The sequence below is a fragment of the Anolis carolinensis genome, chromosome 5 (assembly GCF_035594765.1).
Source record: "Anolis carolinensis isolate JA03-04 chromosome 5, rAnoCar3.1.pri, whole genome shotgun sequence".
NCBI classification, from domain to species: domain Eukaryota; kingdom Metazoa; phylum Chordata; class Lepidosauria; order Squamata; family Dactyloidae; genus Anolis; species Anolis carolinensis.
In genome coordinates, this window is record NC_085845.1 from 152,427,424 (window position 1) to 152,446,307 (window position 18,884).

Consider the following 18,884-nt stretch of genomic DNA (forward strand, 5'->3'; position numbering starts at 1 on the left):
TTGGTTTACATAGCAACTATCATGACTCTCAAGAGCCCTGAAATGTTTCTGATAAGTGAATGAGTGTCTGCTGATGATAAATACAGGCAGTGCCTTAGAATAGCTTTCATGTATTCAAAGGACAGAAAACAATTGTACCAAAGTTAAAACAGTATGCTGCTTAATCGGATATATTTTCTAAAGGTTTCCTCCCATGTTGCCTGTTAAGGCACAGTGATTTGTGGCACATTTTGGTAACTCTAAAGGGTAATTTACCAGGTGGCCTTAAATGTGTTGCCATCTACTTTCTGTAGCTACATGGCTTCAAGTCACACAGTGAATCCATGAGGTTTACAAGACTTTCTTTGACAAGGTATTCTCAAATCCTTATTTATTGCTAGTGTGCATAGGATACAGCTTTAATGCTTCAATATTATTTCTATTTTTTGTGAATTAAAGTGGTGGCTAATTTGGGGAAAGACATTTTGTGGCTGAGGCCCTTTCTACACTTCCACATAATCCAGACCATCAAAGCAGATAATCCACATTATTTACTTTGAACTGGATTATATTAGTCTATACTGTACTGCCATATAATCCAGTTCAAAGCATAAAATGTGGGATTTTATTCAGCCAAATGGAAGGGGTCTAAATGGTTTTACTATAATATTTTGAAAATAACATTTTAAATTTTATTTGTATACATTAATGTTTATCTTAAGTCTTTTTAAAATTATTGAAAGCTGCCTTGAGAGAAAGGGATATATGGCAGTGTGGACTCAGATAACCCAGTTCAAAGCAGATATTGTGGGATTTTCTGCCTTGTTATTCTGGGTTATGTGGCTGTGTGGAAGCGCCCTTAAACATATTTTCAAGTCAAAAATAAATAAAATACAGATCCCTTTACCTCATAGATATGTCTATCAAAACAATGTGATTTTCCAATGTTTCACAATAATCTTTGAATGCCTTTCTTTAAGACTTTATGCTCATAAAATTCTGTTCTAGTGCCATGTCGCCAATGTACAGCAGGTGTCTGTGCCCTTTCACATTCTGTTTTATAGAATCATAGAATCATAGAATAGTAGAGTTGAAAGAGACCTCATGGGCCATCCAGTCCAACCCCCTGCCAAGAAGTAGGAAATCGCATTCAAAGCACCCCCGACAGATGGCCATCCAGCCTCTGCTTAAAAGCCTCCAAAGAAGGAGCCTCCACCACACTCCGGGGCAGAGAGTTCCACTGCCGAACAGCCCTCACTGTGAGGAAGTTATTCCTGATGTTCAGGTGGAATCTCCTTTCCTGTAGTTTGTAGTTTTCCAAATATCTACCTGTCTGCCTTCTCACTATACATCTTGTCTGCATTTACACCATTTACAAAACTCAAACTATGCTTCCCCTGCCCATGAATTCTGATTCAGAAGAGGTCCGGTGGCATTTTTATCTGCCTTTGAAAGGAAGGTGAACCAAGGTAAACAAAAGCAGGTTTGATTCTATGATGGAATATACATGTATTGCAACTAGAATTGAACCTTGTCATTTGAGGCATGGATGTTTTGTGAATATAGGATTCCAGTATGTTTCCAGTATGTTTCTTCAGACATACTCCCTGTTAATTTTTTTAAAATTAAGAACTTCCCTAAACATATTTTTGCATTAAAAGCTGGCTCAGAGTTTAGCCATTAACCAAGATTATCAATGTAGATCACTTTGACCTGAAATTGCTGCACCTTGTGCTCCTGTTGGCAAACCAAAGGCCGGACTAGGCCACTTCCACACAGCTGCATAAAATCCACATTGAAGTGGATTCTATAGCAGTGTGGACTCAGATAATCCCGTTCAAAGTAGATATTGCGGATTATCTGCCTTGATATTCTGGGTTATATGGCTTTGTGGAAGGGCCCTAAGATTTACCAAGGGTGTTGATGCAAGTGTAAAACTTAGGGGATGTTTTAAAAGGAGGTGCCGGTATCTCTTTCCACAGTGCTTTTATCTTAGGTTGCCCAATGGCAGATGGATAACATCTGAATGCAGCTCTACTCTGTCCATCCATTCATTGGTTGACTGAAGATGTGCACCAAAATACTCTTTTGCATGACTGCACAACTTGCAATTGCGCATACCCAACCCCACGAGTTTGTAAGTACATTGGGATGTGTGAAAGTTAGGCCAGAACCAAGTAGGAGCTCAGGTAAGTCTCCATGCAATGAGTTCAATGATGTCAAGACACTGAGAAGCTATCCTAGAATATATGCTTTAGGGGACATTACGAAGCTGACCCAAGATATTTTTTTTCCTGTCTGTCACAAAAGTTCAAATGGCTTAGCCCCTCCCTTACAGAAATGAGAGTGAAAGTAAAATCAGCACTGAAAACAAAGTTTGTTGCTACACACCAGGATAGTATGGTAGTTTAGGAGATGCAGGGCAGATTTCACAGCATCTATAGCTATGTCCTCCAGCATCTCATTGCTATCTTCCCGGTATGTGAGCCCGAGGCCCCTTCTACACAGCTGTATAGAATCCAGATTATCTGTTTTGAATTGGATTACCTTGCAATGTAGACTCGGATAATCCAGTTCAAAGCAGATAATTTGGATTATCTGCTTTGATATTCTGGATTATATGACAGTACAGAAGGGCCCTGCGATAGGAGTCACTCCACTTTGCTTAATGGGTAGTTGGGTGGCTCAATGTGGTAAAACGTGATTGGTTTTATTCGGGAATTATTAAAATAAAACTTCTAGATAAGAGACCTAGGTCTCTTCTACACCGCCAGATAATCCAGGTTATTAAATCACAAAATCCACATTATCTGATTAGAACTGGATTATTTTAGGCCCCTTCCACACTGTCTTTATATCCCAGAGTCTGTTCCCAGATTATCTGTTTATCCCAGGTTATTTGGCAGTAGGGACTTAATCTAATTTAAAGCAGATAATCTGGGATCAGATCCTGGGATATAGGGTAGTGTGGAAGAGGCCTGAGTCTACACTGTCATATAATACAGTTCAAGGCAGATAATGTGAATTTTATGCAGCTGTGTAGAAGGGGCCCTAAATACCATGGGGACTGCAGTCTTGGAAAAACTACTTTTTAACAATGTAAATATAAAGCAGATTCATTCATTTCAAACTTAAACCAATCTGTTATTTGTAGCAAATGAAGCCAAATACTCCCATTTAATACAAAGCTCTCTACAATATGAACATTTAAATAAAATATATAAGTAGAGGCCGCGGTGGCGCAATGGGTTAAACCCTTGTGAACTGCTGACCTGAAGGTTGGGTTGCCGACCTGAAGGTTGCTGGTTCGAATCTGTGAAACGAGGCAAGCTTCTGTCTGTCAGCTCTAGCTTGTGGGGACATAAGAGAAGCCTCCCAGCAGGATGGTAACACATCCGGGCGTCCCCTGGGCAACATCTTTGTAGACAGCCAATTCTCTCATACCAGAAGCGACTTGCAGTATGTTCTCAAGTCACTTGTGACACAATAAAAGTAGATCCAAAGACCCATCCAGTAGAAAATAAAGCAAAATGGTGTCTTGAGAACAGAATTAGTAATATGGTGCATCCCTTAAACCAGAAGTATCAAGCTTGTGGCTCTCCTGATGTTTGGGACTTCAACTCCCAGAAGCCCTAGCCATCTTGTCCAATGGCCAGGAATTATGGGAGCTGAAGTCCCAAACACCTGGAGAGTCACAACTTTTGCCTTAAACTGTAACACTGGCATGACATGGACATATTCAGATACAAATCTACATGTAAGATGCTATGGTCAGGAGTGGGAACAATGTGATCCTCTAGAAGTCGTTGGACTCAAGTACCCAGCATTTCTCATCATTTTCTATGCTGGCAAGGACTGCTGAGAATTGCAATCCAGCAGCTGTAAAACTCCATCCCTGCCGTAGATCAAGGCTGTGAAAAGCTTGATTTAGGGATACGGTGTGGTTGTCACAATTTCTGGAATATTTTGAATCAGAAAGTCTTGTTAATTTATTCAAAAACATCCAATCATCTAATATTAGATCCCAATCTCCCTCCTGTCCATCTTTGCTCTAGCAGATTACAGTATTTACCCAAATGGTTACTTCTACAGCACATTACAAATGTTCTGCCAAGTTGCTGACCTCCGGGCATTGATTGACCTCATGAACAGCTGTATAGATGGGGCCAGGGAAGTCTATAAAAAAGGTGAGATCATTAAGAACGGTTCCTCATTTTCAGTCCCAGTCACCCAAAGCCATGAAGGTTTTATTAGCATTTTTGATTTATATTCCATTAGCCACAGCTCTGATAAGGTAAGAAGAATTTCAAATATTTTTTGCCGTGTTCTTAGCAATGTTAGCCACTTTTCTGTATGAAGGAGTCTTGCCTATTATTTCAGAAATTTATTGACAGAAGTTTTTGATATTGATATTGCCTATTAGCTGCAGAACGATATGCTACTACAATTGAAGATGAAGAAAATCAATCGAGAAGAATTCCTACATAAATCAGATTGCAGTGAATGTGATTTATAAGACCATGTTCACAAGTCCCATGGTTCATTCTCTGATTAACTAGTTCAAGAACATTATCTAATACTAGCTAAATCAGCTTTCTGGGATTTTCATGTAGAGATATTGCCCACCTCTGACTATCTAACTTAGTGGTTCTCAACCTTCCTAATGTCTTAATACTCTTTAATACAGTTCCTCATATTGTGGTGACTCCAACCATACAATTATTTTCATTGCAACTTCATAACTATATATTTGCTATTGTTATGAATCGTAATTTAAATATTTGATATGCAGGATGTATTGCCATTCACTGGACCACATTTGGCACAAGTACCCGATATGTTCACATCTGAATACTGGTGGGGTTAGTGGGGATTGGTTTTGTCATTTGGGAGTTGTAGTTGCTGGGATTTATAATTCACCTACAATCAAAGAGCATTCTGAACTCCACCAACGATGGAATTGAACCAAACTTGGCACATAGAACTCCCATGATCAACAGAAAATACAGGAAAGTTTTAATGGGCATTGACCTTGAGTTTTGGAGTTGTAGTTCACTTACATCCAGAGAGTACTGTCATGGATCTGGGTCATAGTTGGCATGAATACTCTGTATGCCAAAATGTGAACACTGGTAAAGTTTGGGGAAAATAGACCTTGACATTTGGGGATTGTAGTTGCTGGGTTTTATAGTTCATCTACAATCAAAGAGCATTCTGAACTCCACCAATGATGGAATTGAACCAAACTTGGTACACAGAACTCCCATGACCATCAGAAAATACTGGAAGGGTTTGGTGGGCATTGACCTTGAGTTTGGGAGTTGTAGTTCACCTATATTCAGAGAACACTGTGGACTCAAACAATGATGGATCTGGATCAAAGTTGGCATGAATACTCATTTTGCCCAAATGTGAACAGTGGTGGAGTTTAGGGAAATAAACCTTGACATTTGGGGGTTGTAGTTGCTGGGATTTATAGTTCACCTACAATCAAAGAGACCCTTGAACCCCACCAACGATAGCATTGGGCATATTGGGCTTTTGGTGGTAGGATTCGCCGTCTATTTCCAAAAAGGAAGAGAAGGACAGGCGAAGAGATCTTCAGCCTTCTCTGCCAAAGGGGTTCCTAAGATCATCAGAAATATCTGTTTCTGATGGCCTCTGGCAACCTCTCTGACACCCCCTCACGACGCCCAGGTTGAGAAACGCTGATCTAACAAGTGATGGTAGGGGCTGTATGTCAGCCCTTTAGTAAGCAATATATTCAGAGCACTCACTCTATTCGTTTGTATCATTTGATCCTTGAATATACAAAACAGGAAAAATAAGACATATCCTGGGAGCTGGTATCGCACTGTGCACCACACAAAATGTGTACTTATATTGTTCCTCTAGGATCCCTCTAGTTCGGTTTAATTCTATCAGAGGAACACTTCGGAAAAAGGGAGAACTGGATCAGTTCTGGAGAGATCATCTGCCCGATGATTTTGCTCAGAAATATCTGCATTGCTTCCCTTCAGATACTGTTCTGTCTGCAGGACCTGCAAAAGTAAAGCTCTGTGACTACATGAATGTGAGTATCCCTACTTGTATTATAGAACAAGGAGGAGGAATAAAACAAGTATACAGATTAACACACTCCTCAAACATTTTTGTTTTTAATATAATGGTGTTGGATTGAGACCTATACACCCAATGTTTATAAAGCTGTCAAAAATCCTGATCTTACCAAAAGCATTTCACTATATCACAAAGTAAATCAATTTTGTGTTGAAAATGTTTAATTATCCTGTCATTTCCTGTATGAAGTATGATTTAAAATACACCCCTTTTGTGAGCGACATCTAATTTTTTTCCGCCATAATTATTCTCATGAAAATGTAGTCAGGGTTTCATGCAAACTGAACCCTTTGAGGCCCCTTCTACACTGACATATAAAATCCAGATTATCTGCTTTGAACTGGATTATATGGCAGTGTAACTCATATAATCCAGTTCAAAGCAGATAATGTGGATTTTCTGCTTTGATAATCTGGATTATATGGCAGTGCAGAAGGGGCCTAAGAAACAATTACTTGTTTTCATAAAGTGCAAAGAGGAGGAGGTTTGGTGCTTTCCATTGCATGCTGCTAATGTTAAACACTTGAGTAAATATTGGTTAGGAGTAGTCTTGAGCATTTGTATAGAATCGCTATCTGTTTTGATTTGTTTCATTCATAAGGCCCCATTTTTGTTTTCAAACGTTTCTCCCTAAAACGGGTAACTTTCCGAATGAGCTTTTTTCTTCTGGGTCCAAAAGAATAAAAATATTTGGACCACTGGCCAACATGGCCATCTTTCCTAGGCTCCCCTTCCCCTCAGTTTTAGGGCTAGAGGAGTGAAAATTGCCACACATGGGGGGCACATCTACCACTCTGCCCACCAACGTTTGGGCCATCCCCCGATTTTTAGGGATTTTTTTCTTTCTATAAACAAACAAACAAACAAATGGTTCATGTTCTTGACACCTCAGATTCATGTCACAATCTGAAGCGGATGCCAGAAATGTTTTTTCCTTCTTCTAAATATAGAATGTGAGTCTCTGCTATTCCACTTCATACAGGCTGATATGGAAGTGGAAGACTGATAAGATTTGGAAGTCAGACCTTGTGTACCAGTTCTCTCATGGCACCTTACGGATTTACTTGCAAAATAACAATACGGTTCATACCCATTTTGTACAGCTTTAGTTTTATGTCACGACTTGCTGGAACATATTTGCATATTAAACATATATGGATCTCAGAGATGGTTGCCAGCCCAAGCTTATCCCTTCCCTGAGATTTCCAGGCAAAGCATGAGATCTGCGGACAGCCTCTGATGATATTATGGGACTTCAACACAACAACCCTTTATTGATTAGTCAATTTTGACCATATCAAAACATGTGAAACATACAAAACGTACACACTTACCCATACATACAGTAAAACCATGTATAGATACAAAGCATCCCGGCCTACAGGCCTAGGTAGCTGTGCAAATACAGAATAAAAAGATTAAAATTAATTATTCCCTTAAGGTAAGGTTTGAGCGGGGGCAAGGGTAAGTAAAACTAGTAGCTTGTCCATAGTAAATTTTAAATTTGGATTTTGTTAATGGCATTAATGTCACAGCTCTCAGCTTCCATCTTCTCTTGGATGGCCAGCGCTTTTTGCATAAAAAGGGTCAGTTTTAAAATAGAGTTTTTATCTGAACCCTGTAGAAGGATGTGCAATTTCTCCTTATTCTCTAAATGAGTATGGTTCTCCAGCAGAGGCTCTAAATAGAAAGATCGAATCCTGTTGTAATAGGGGCATTTTAAGAAAAAGTGTTCCGAGTCCTCCACTTCTGCATCTATCTCACGGCTATTATGGGACTTGTTTTATCTAGCTTGTGTCATTAAGCAGAATGCATTCAGCCCTCCACATTCACAGGTTTCATACTCATGGTTTTAATTATTCACAAGCTTGTACTGCCAGCCCTGTTTCCCAAAGTTGGGGCTGACATGCGAACATTCAGGAGGTGGGGATAGGAGAGGGATCACCACTTGTGATGTGCCCAGTGCCCAAAGACGGGACTGCTGTGTGAACATTCACATGACAGTGCCACCCTTGAAGCTGAAGGTTCAGGAGAAGGGTGCAGTGCAGGTTGTGATGAGTTCCTCCATCTGCTCATGTCCTTCCTTAGGTATGTTCATAGGCTAGTCCTATTTCCAGGAGGTGTGTGTATGGGGGGAGCCATCATTCCTTGCACTGCGCTCACCTTCCAAAGACGGGACTGCTGTGTGAGCATTCACATGGCAGTCCCTTCGTCGGAGGTGAGTAGGGGTTCCTGTCTGGGAGCTGGCTGTATTTCTGTGTCACCTGTACCTCTCTTTCTTTCCTTGAGAAGAACAGACACTTGTACAACTTGTATATCCTCTTCATGTGTGCCATGTGTGTTTGTTTTGCTCAGGCAAAGGAGGGAAAGTACTGGAGGAAACATAAATATGCAGCACACATGAAGAGAAAAGGAGCCAAATTTGCAGGACAAGTGACATTGTGGCCATGCACGGGGCCTGTTCCATTTCTGCATGACACTTGTTTTTATTTTTCCTGGTACTTCCTTCCTTTGGTGAGTGAAACAGAAATTTGCAGCGCACAGGAAGAGGAAGAGGAGTAAGCTCCATGCACCACTTCACGTAACCTGCAGATTTATTTATCTATTTTTATTTACTGTATTTATATTCCGCCCTTCTCACCCCAAAGGGGACTCAGGGTGGATCATAGAACATACATATGCGGCAAATATTCAATGCCGTTTATACACTGACAAGAAAGACAATTGTACGTAGAAAGAGCCGCCTTGAGTCCCCTCGGGTGAGAAAGGTGGGGTAAAAATGTTGTAAATAAATAAATAAAGAGGTATGTATAGACTTTTCCCATCTTCAGCATCATGGAGGCTTGTGCTTAGTTCTCGCCACAGGCAGTGCTGTCACTTCATCTCTCTGCTGAAGAGCTTTGTTTGTAAATTTCCTCCTTGATTGAATCACCAGCATTTCCTTATGGGTGCCTTAAAATACCTCCCCACTTTTAAGCAGTACCTATTTATCTACTCACATTTTGCTTTCGAACCACTAGGTAGGCAGAAGCTGAGCTAAAGGCCAGGAGCTCACCCTGACCCAGGTTTCGAACTGTCAACATTTCGAGTGACAAGATTTACTGCAGCTGGTGGTTTAACCTGTTGTGCTAAGCTCGACCCCTATTTAGATTTTTTTTTCCTCTTCCAGATCTATTGGCTTAATGTGGTTGTGGGTGCGTGCAGGTTCCTCCTTTTCCTATTAGAATTATTTTAAGCAACAACTTCAATTGTTCACAGCTAATGTACTCTAGTTTTTCTGAGTTGAAATTGAACTGGAGGTTTGCATGCCGTCATGCCTCTTATCCAGAGCTAACCTCATAAAAACTGGAGAATCTGAACCTTTACATATTAGCTGGAGTGGATTAATGTGATAAAGTCCTGGGAACTTTTAACGGACAAGCTTCAGCTTTATAAATTGTGTGGTGAGTGAATATGGAACTGATGGGTTGCTTCTCTCCCCTTCCCTCTCCCCTACCCCACAGACTGAATATTATGGAGAGGTGAGCATTGGCACTCCAGCTCAGAAATTCACAGTGATCTTTGACACTGGCTCTGCTGATTTTTGGGTCCCTTCAGCTTATTGCATCAGTGATGCTTGTGGTAAGGACTGATGTGCTATTTCAGTACTGTCTTGCAAGCACAAACTCAAAGAACTGGTGGTGGTGTGTTTCTCTTTCTCTCTTCGATCTTCCAGATGGGGCAAATACAGGGGTCCTCAAACTTTTAAAGCAGAGGGCCGATCCACAATCCTTCAGACTGTGGAGGGGCCGAATTATCATTAAAAAAAAAACAACGAACAAATTCCTGTGCGCACTGCTCATGTCTTATTTGTAGTGCAAAACAACAACAATGAAAGAACAATACAATATTTTAAAATGAAAACAATTGTAACCACCATAAACCTATCAGGATTTCAATGGGAAGTGTGGGCCTGCTTCTGGCCAATGAGGTAGTCAAGTTAATTAGGGTTATTGTTGCTGTGTGCCTTCAAGTCATTTCAGACTTTGGGCAAGCCTGAGTCTAAAATTATTTATTTATTCATTTACTACATTTATTTATTACATTTATATCCCACCCTTCTCACCCTGAAGGGGACTCAGAGCAGCTGTATGTACATACAACATATTATATTATTAGCATAGCACAATATTAGCAGTATATATTACTATATTGAATTATACCATTATACTATAATATTATATGTAATATATAACGTATAATTAATATTATTATATGGTATTATTATTATTAGTATTATTATATTGTATAACATTATAATATTATCAATATTATATGTATATACAATATATTATAGTATTAAAATGATATAAAAATATCATATTATAAAACTGAGGGCGGGGGCCAGGTAAATGACCTTGGAGGGCCGCATCCGGCCCCCGGGCCTTAGTTTGGGGACCCCTGGGCAAATATGTCAAGAAATTGCAGTATCAGCTGCTGTATTTCTTTTAAAAAATATATCCATACGACATAATTACTTCATTGGGTAGTCCTTTAGCAGCCATTGGCAAATCCTATTGAATTTCTAGTTTGGGGAAGCACTTGGAATTCTCTGTTGCTGCCCAGTGTATTGCAATAGAACCCTAAACAGATTTTATAGGATGGAACTATGATAGTTAAAATGCTTTAAGTTTGCAATGTGAATATACCCCAAACATCCAAATATCCAAACAACATTTTTGCTATGTTTTTCTTTCCTGGCAGTTTTGAATATCAGTTGCAACATGTTACTTTAAATGTCAAGACATATCGGAACAAAAAATAATCTATTTGTCTTTTTTCTTAATTTTTTTGAGTTCTAGTGCATTAGTGAAATGAAATGTTATTCTTGCACTATAACTCTATAGGAAAAATAATAAATGCTGTTATTGAATTAATATCTAATTAGGGCTAAATATCAATAGCTCTCTTGAATTGTGTGAAATCTAGATATGAATATTAGCACTGTTGACAGCCTAAATAACCTAAAGACATGAGATCCCATGTGATCTTGGGAGCTAAGTAGGGTCAACTTTGGTTAGTACTTGGATAAGAACCCTTAGTGGCGCAGAGGGGTTAAACCCTTGTGCCAGCAGGACTGATGAAATTTTTGAAAGTTAATCCTAACTTGTGGAAATGAGTTATAAAAATGGCCTTTGCTTTTACAGAGTTGCATCAAAAATTCAAGGCATTTTCATCAGAGTCTTATGCACACGGAGGGCAGAAATTTACATTGCAGTATGGCACAGGGAGACTCATGGGTATTGTTGCCAAAGACAAGGTACAGGTAAGAAACCATGGAGGCTCAAATATGCTGATATAATTACCGTGTTTTGGCTTTATTGATGCTGTTATTCTTTATGGAGATGTGTTCCCTAAGTATTGAGCAATATTTCTGTGTTGGTAGTAGAGATGTTTGATTTTCCTCATATCTTTCATTGGGGTCCTTATCACACTATGCCGTTATATACCACCATAGCAGTGGTTTCTCTCAGCCTTATCACATGGTGTTGTGGTTCTCCCAGTGCTACACAGTAATTGGGAATGTGATATTTTCCATGCATAGCTAATGATGAAAGGTGTTGCAGTTCAACAACATCTGGAGGGCCAAACAATTCCCAACCCTGCACTAACTAGCACAATGAGGTTTTATGTCACCATTAGTACATTTTTGGCAATGAAGGAGGATGGTTCCCTCTGCTTTCCCCTCTTTTCCCCACCCATCGGATGAGTTCCTTAAAAACCATGTGCTATATACTATATATCAGAAATTAATAACTGTTGAGCAACTATAATGTACTAAACACATTTCATATCTTCTTTTTTACAAATTGATGAACAGATCGGCAACATTACAATCGAAGACCAAGCCTTCGGAGAGTCTGTTTTTGAACCTGGCATGACTTTTGCCTTCGCACACTTTGATGGAGTTCTGGGCTTGGGATATCCAACCTTGTCAGTAACCAACTCAATGCCAGTATTTGACAATATAATAAAGCAACATTTGGTAGAGGAACCTCTCTTTTCCTTCAGCTTGAACAGGTTGGTATTTAAATTTTTTTAATATGGGATATGATGGCATGTGAGATTTCTGCGGAAATAGTAACATATGAAAACTGATGAGTGTGTATCTGTTTATAGACAGAGTTCTTCTCCCTACATACTTCTTTCTCTGTCAGTTTAAGAGTGGATCCACTCAAATAAAAAGATGAACACATATGAAGCTGCCTAACATTGAGTCAGACTATTGGTTCATGTAGCTCGGAATGGTCTATACCAGTGGTTGCCTCCCTCCAGTCCCAGATGTTGTTGAATTACAACTCTCCCATCTCTGGCCAGGAAGACCATGTGATCAGTGATGATGGGAACTGTAGGCCAACAACATCCAGAGACTCGAGTTTGGGAGACACGGATCTATACTACCTGGCAGTAGCTCTCCAAGGTTTCAGAGAAAAGTCATTCCCATCTCCAATAGAAGATACAAAGGTTTAGATCTAGATATTTAAAAAGGATTTGAAATAGGATCTTCTCTATGGTTGAGTACTGGTCTCTCATCTACATGCTACCCCTTCTGTGAGGAAAAGAAAGGAACAAGATATTGTCAACATTTTGTGACGCTTAGGAAGTAATTAGCCTGACTTTCACCTTTATTGGTCTCCAGTTCTGCGATGCCCACCAAACTTCACACACAGAACCCCAGTAACCCCCTTTACGTCCTGGGGCAGTTTGGGGGAGGATGGACCAAGGATGATAGAACTTCCAGTACCTTCACTCACTTCTTGAGATCACTGCAACTGCCAGGAATCACAGAACTGAATCAAACTTGGCACACATATCCCAAATGACACACTTTACATGCTGTAGCAGTTTGGGGGAGGATGGACCAAGGATTGTGGGATTTTCAGTACCTTTACCCAATTCACCTCCCACAGACCACTGCGACACCCATGAATGACACAACTGGACCAAATGTGGAACACAGATGCAATGTGGCCCACTTTACGCCCTGATGTGATATGGGGAATGATGGACCATGGATGATGGGACTTGCACTACCTTCATTAACTTCTTGAGACTACTGCGTCTCACACCAATGACTAATCAACACCAAACTTGACACATAGAGCCCCCATGACCTACTCTACATACTGGCACTGTTTGGAGGGGATGGACCATGGACGATGGGAGTTCCAATACCTTCACTCACTTCCTGAGACCACTGCGCCCCCCACCAATGTCTGATCAAGACCAAACTTGACACATAGAGTCCCTATGACCTACTTTACATTCTGGTGGTGTTTTGAGGGGGATGGACCATGGATGATGGAACTTACATATGGGAGTTGCAGTTCCCCGCACCCACTGAACCCAGCTGACACTAGATCTAGAATAAACCTGGAACACAGGCAAACAATGCCTTTCTAAAATGACCCGGGTACCGCCGAGTCCCCAAGCTAGTATACAATAAAATACAGCAATATAAAATACATACCATTCACAACAAACTAATGTATCAAAACTATAAAACACAACATCACAAAATAAAAGTGTTGCCAATGGACAAAGGCGACATAATGGCACTTCAATCTTCAGTCTTGGAGGAGAGGAATAAAATTATAATTGTACAATGTATTAGGAGTAATTTTCATGTTACATCACAACTGTATCTTTTGCTTGTTTACATGTTTGCAATGTATTTCATCTTTTTAGAGAACACAACGTTGATAATGGAGGTGTATTGATTCTTGGGGGCATAGACCATTCCCTCTTCACAGGCCCCATTCATTGGTTTCCTGTCACTAAGAAAGGTTACTGGCAAATTCATATGAACAGGTAAATTAATTTAAGATGACACTTTGAGGATGTAAGACAGAAGATCTTCTAATCTCCAAGCATGTCAGCCCTGATTAATGTATAAATAAATATGCATATCTAAGAAAGTGTGCCAATCTAGAAATGATACTCATGCAGTCTTGAGGCCAATGTAACTTTCCAATTTATGCCTTTTAAAGAAATGTTTATATCTATATTGGATGTTTTTTTAAAAAACACTTTACATATATTACTTTCTTTGGTCCCAACCAGTATATCGCCCATGCTTGTAATTTGCTTCAGGTGTGATAATCTTAACACCTGCGCTTTTGTTCCTCGCTCTTTCTTCTATCACCTTCTTCATACAGTGTGAAAATCCAAGGACAGGTCACATCATGTATCTCTGGCTGTGAAGCCATTGTCGATTCAGGCACTTCGCTCATTACTGGCCCACTTTCGCAAATAGTGAGACTGCAACAAAGTATTGGAGCCTTCCCAACTGCAACTGGAGAGGTAAATGTATTTAAGGGCAACTCAAGACAAAACAAGACCTGATGATAGGAGATTGCCTTCATTTATCTCTTTCTGAACTCATATGGTTTAGATCTGGGTGTGACTGCCCTCTTGTGACGTATCTTAGGGCTGTAACTCTGCCTTCATTGATCTGGATGCTTGTCCCATTGAAATATTCAAGGTTTGGTTATTATTCATACAATTGGAAGCATATGTAGTTTTACATTCCTTATATGCATATCCTACCCTAAGTCATAATTTCTTAGGTGACATAAAAACCTTTTCAAAATTCAAATTAAAACAATACAATATTAGCCTATTAAAGCGTTGAACAAAATAATTAGATCCCAAGAGCATTAATAAATCAATTGAGTAAGTTTCAGAGTTGGATCATATTTTGGTGCAGTGTTTTCAGGGCAGGTTATAAATAAAGTATTATTATTATGATTAACTGTTTGAAGGGAAAAAACTTAAGTTAACCTAACAGTTAGAAAATTTAACCATCCCCTAAAAGGTATTTTGTTATTTATTATTAATGAGGAGTGATATATGACCCTTCATTTAATTACCTGTGTTGAGGGTTATATTGACTGGCTTAAACTGAAACATAACTTCTAGGACTGTTCCCACTTGTGTCTAGCTCCTCCATTTTGGGCCAAATCCAATTGTTTGTCTCAACAAGATGGACTCATTGATTTAATTATTGAATAGTAAGTTGACGTTTAGTTTTTTGGTTTGGTTTTTTAGTCTACAGTAGTTGGCACTAGAAATTGTTTTGTCTGTGTTTCCTGTTACCTATTGTCTACCGAGCTTTGTGTTAGCATCTCCAGATCAGAAAGCTAAGGCAGCTAGTTTGCATTTCCTTTGCATTTCTAGTTTGGTATAATGGACTTTTTATTTTTCGTTTTGACACTCGGGGGTTGAGGAAGACCAAGAGAAAGCCCTAATCACAAAATATTACCCTGTTGTATCTCTTGTGATGCACATCTTCTAAATTTGTTGGACTACAGCTCTCCTTAACTCCAGACAGTGTGGCTGATGGCCTGGGATAATAAGAGTTGTGGTTCAAAAAAACTGAAAGGCACCAAGGGCCCATTCACAATTGAAAATTATAGCATTATTCCATGTAAGTGCCCTGGTTGTCATGAATACTTTTTAACCAAAGGTTCTTATCATTGCAATTTTCAGTGTGAAAGGGTATATCAGAACTTTTCCACAAAGAATGACATTAGACATGCAGACATACAGATTCTATCTAACTACATTGGATTCACAAACAATCTACAGTTACATTGGCTAACAAACAAACAAAGGGCGGGTTACATTTTTATTCAGCATTCACATTACCCATATATTCTCATTCATTCTCATGCACACATCACAATTTCTCCCACAGTCTCCTGGAGAAGAACATCTCTTAGGCCAAACTGCTTCCTTGCAAATCTTCCAACGCACCAAAATTTCTAATAGGTCAAAATGCATTCTCTTTCCCTAAGAACGTGACTCCAAAATGCACTCCCTTCTCTTTCCTTGAGATAAGGAAGCCAAGCGTGCAGACTTCTGCTTTCCATTGCAGATCTGACATTCCCCATACACCATCTCTTTCCATAGAGCATGATGGGGGAACAGCGTTGCTGTCTGTCACAATTTTTGGACTGTAATAAGGTCTCTAATATAGCAATATTTCTTGCTGATGGTGTCCCAAAGTTGTAAATGAATGATAGATGTTTTTCCAGCCTGAAACATCCTGGCTTCATCTCAGTTCCCTGGCAGATGTTGACTCTGCGTAATTGGTGTTGGTAAATGTAAGCAGCTCTGTGTTGACTTTCTTCTTAACATAAGGAATCTTAAAAACATTTCTTTAACTTAAAGAGCCATTGTCTTTGACTAATGTAAACATGTTGTTTGCTCCCAAAAATCTAACAGTTCATCATTTGTCACAGTTTTTATCAGCATCAGCAGTTCAGCAACTTTTAATTATAGTCCATGAGTGTAGTTGTTTTTCAGGCCTTATCTCCTTAGAATTGTGTCTTCAGCCTAATTAGGCCCCATTCATCCATTTTTCATACAATTCATACAATTCCATCCAAACCATACATCATATTTTATCAGGCCCGGCCGAAACACGGGACGCTAACCACACCCCCGCGTTGGGCGCCATGTTCCCGGGGGCGCTATTGAGCCCCTGGGAGGCAGGGCCACACCTGTTCATGTGCAATCTCTTGTCCTGTAATTTAAATATGTTACTCCATGTACGTATGAAAGTTCATCTGGAGCAGTGGTTCCCAATCTTTGTTCCCCCAGGTGTTTTGGACTTCAGCTCTCACAATTCCTAACAGCAATAAACTGACTGGGATTTCTGGGAGTTGAAGACCAAAGGTTGGGGAAATACTGATCTAGAGTGTAGAATTAATGCAATTTGTCACCACTTTGAATACTCAATGCTATGGAAGCTTGGAATTTGTCATTTGGTGAGCCACCAGGACTCTTTGGCACACAAACCACAGATTCTGTAACATTGAGCCATGACAATCAAAATGGTATCAAACTGCATTAATTCTACAGTTTAGATGCACCTCTAGTCATAATGTTCAAAATGTGCCAGTAAAATTCAGAAGTAATATGCCTCTGGTTACTAGATGATAAAAGGCAAATAGAATTTCCATCACCACAATGCTCTGTTTGTGACGTTTCCAGATATAAAAGGCTAAAACAGATATACATGAATGGGGAAAAATCCAAACAAAAAGAACCCTCAGTTCACTGAATAAATGAATTTATATCACAGTTCCTTGTAGACTGCAGAAGAGTATCCAGTCTGCCCCCAGTAACCTTTTCCATTGGGGAGAGAGAATTTACACTAACTGCAGAGAATTACATAATCAAGGTATGTATCTAAGCTCTCATGGGTTTCATTGGCTGAATCGTACACAATTGCTCTTGAAACTCATCTTTCTGTTATACCTAGCATTCATGGAAACACATCACTCAAAAAGAAGTGTTTTTTTTTTTCTTTGACAGGAGTTTGATGGAAAAGAAAATTTGTGTCTCAGTGGTTTTCAGGCTCAGGACATCAGCAGCCACAACATGCCTCTGTGGATTCTGGGAGATGTATTTATGTCTGCTTTTTATTGTGTCTTTGATCGTGGGAATGATAGAGTTGGGTTTGCAAAGCCTGCTGCTCATACAGCGAAGTATTATTAGAAGGTGTAGAAACTCATTAATGGAAACTTGCAGAACACTAATGACCCTTCCCTACATGACAGTAACTCTAGATGGGTTGGCAGGATCATAGAATCATCGTGTTGGAAGAGACCATACAGGCCATCCAGTCCAACCCCCTGCCATGCAGGAAAGGCATAATCAAAGCACCCCAAACAGATGGCCACTCAACTTCTGTTGAAAAGCCTCCAAAGTAGGAGCCTCCACTACACTCTGAGGCAGTGAGTTCCACTGTTGAACAGCTCTCATGGTCAGGAAGTTCTTCCTAATGTTCAAATTGAATCTCCTTTCCTGTCATTTGAACCCATTATTCCGCGTCCTGGTCTCCAGGGCAGCAGAAAACAAGCCTGTGTCCCTCCTCCTTATGGCATCCTTTCGAAAATTTAAACACTACTATCATTTCTCCTCTCAGCCTTCTCTTCTGCAGGCTAAACATCTCCAGCTCTTTAAGCTGCACCTCATAGGACATGATCACCAGACCATTATTTGTATTATTTTTTGCCACATGGCTATGGATGCTCTATTATCCACCTTCATGCACACCCAATACACATTAACATATTAATATAATAATCACGGATGTCATGTGTCAGAGTGCTTATGAGATGGGTATAATTTTTTTAAGCCTACATAGACAAGTTGATATGTTAGTCTCTTAGTGAGATTTTTCTCTATTAAATGAAGGTCTAGTATAACTAATGGTCTGGTATAACTAATCGAAGTGGACCCCTAATCGGTTTGCTAACCTCTTCTCCACCAGTCTTGCCTGCATTCTGTCAGGCGTGACATTGCACTTTGTCAGATACATATTAGAAGTAAAATAACATTTGGGGAAACTAATAATCTGTACCTAAATTTTCTGTCAACATGTGAGAGGGTTTCTCATCTTCATCAGTGGACCAAACCTGATTGTAGAAATAGAAGGGCAAGGCACCCAGTAATTTTCTACAGCCATTGTATGTTCAAAGCCATTGTGACCTCATTTCTGCCCACTTGATGTTTTCAGATCAGGTCTAGATGCAAATGTGCAAATCAATTAAAATTGGTCAAGAAAACGATCTTTTGGAGTGTCCTTTTTCAACTTTTATTTGAAAGTTTTTTCCTTTGTTGCTTGCCACTCAGTGGTGGCGCAATGGGTTAAACCCTTGTGTTGGTTGAATCTGCGAAACAGGATGAGCTCCCTTCTGCCAGCCCTAGCTTCCCTGCCATTTGAAAACATG

General features: G+C 39.7%; 1 protein-coding gene across 1 annotated transcript; it reads left to right on the forward strand.

Moving 5' to 3' along the window:
- The first annotated feature begins 66 nt into the window (after positions 1-66).
- On the forward strand, positions 67-18,722 carry LOC100557309 (cathepsin E). The gene is made up of 10 exons (XM_062982609.1): positions 67-352; positions 1,962-4,273; positions 5,875-6,052; positions 9,603-9,720; positions 11,286-11,404; positions 11,960-12,159; positions 13,828-13,950; positions 14,298-14,442; positions 17,231-17,329; positions 17,464-18,722. Exons 2-10 carry the CDS (start codon positions 4,140-4,142, stop codon positions 17,644-17,646), a joined length of 1,299 nt encoding a protein of 432 aa, XP_062838679.1. The 5' UTR covers positions 67-352; positions 1,962-4,139; the 3' UTR covers positions 17,647-18,722.
- Positions 18,723-18,884: the final 162 nt, after the last annotated feature.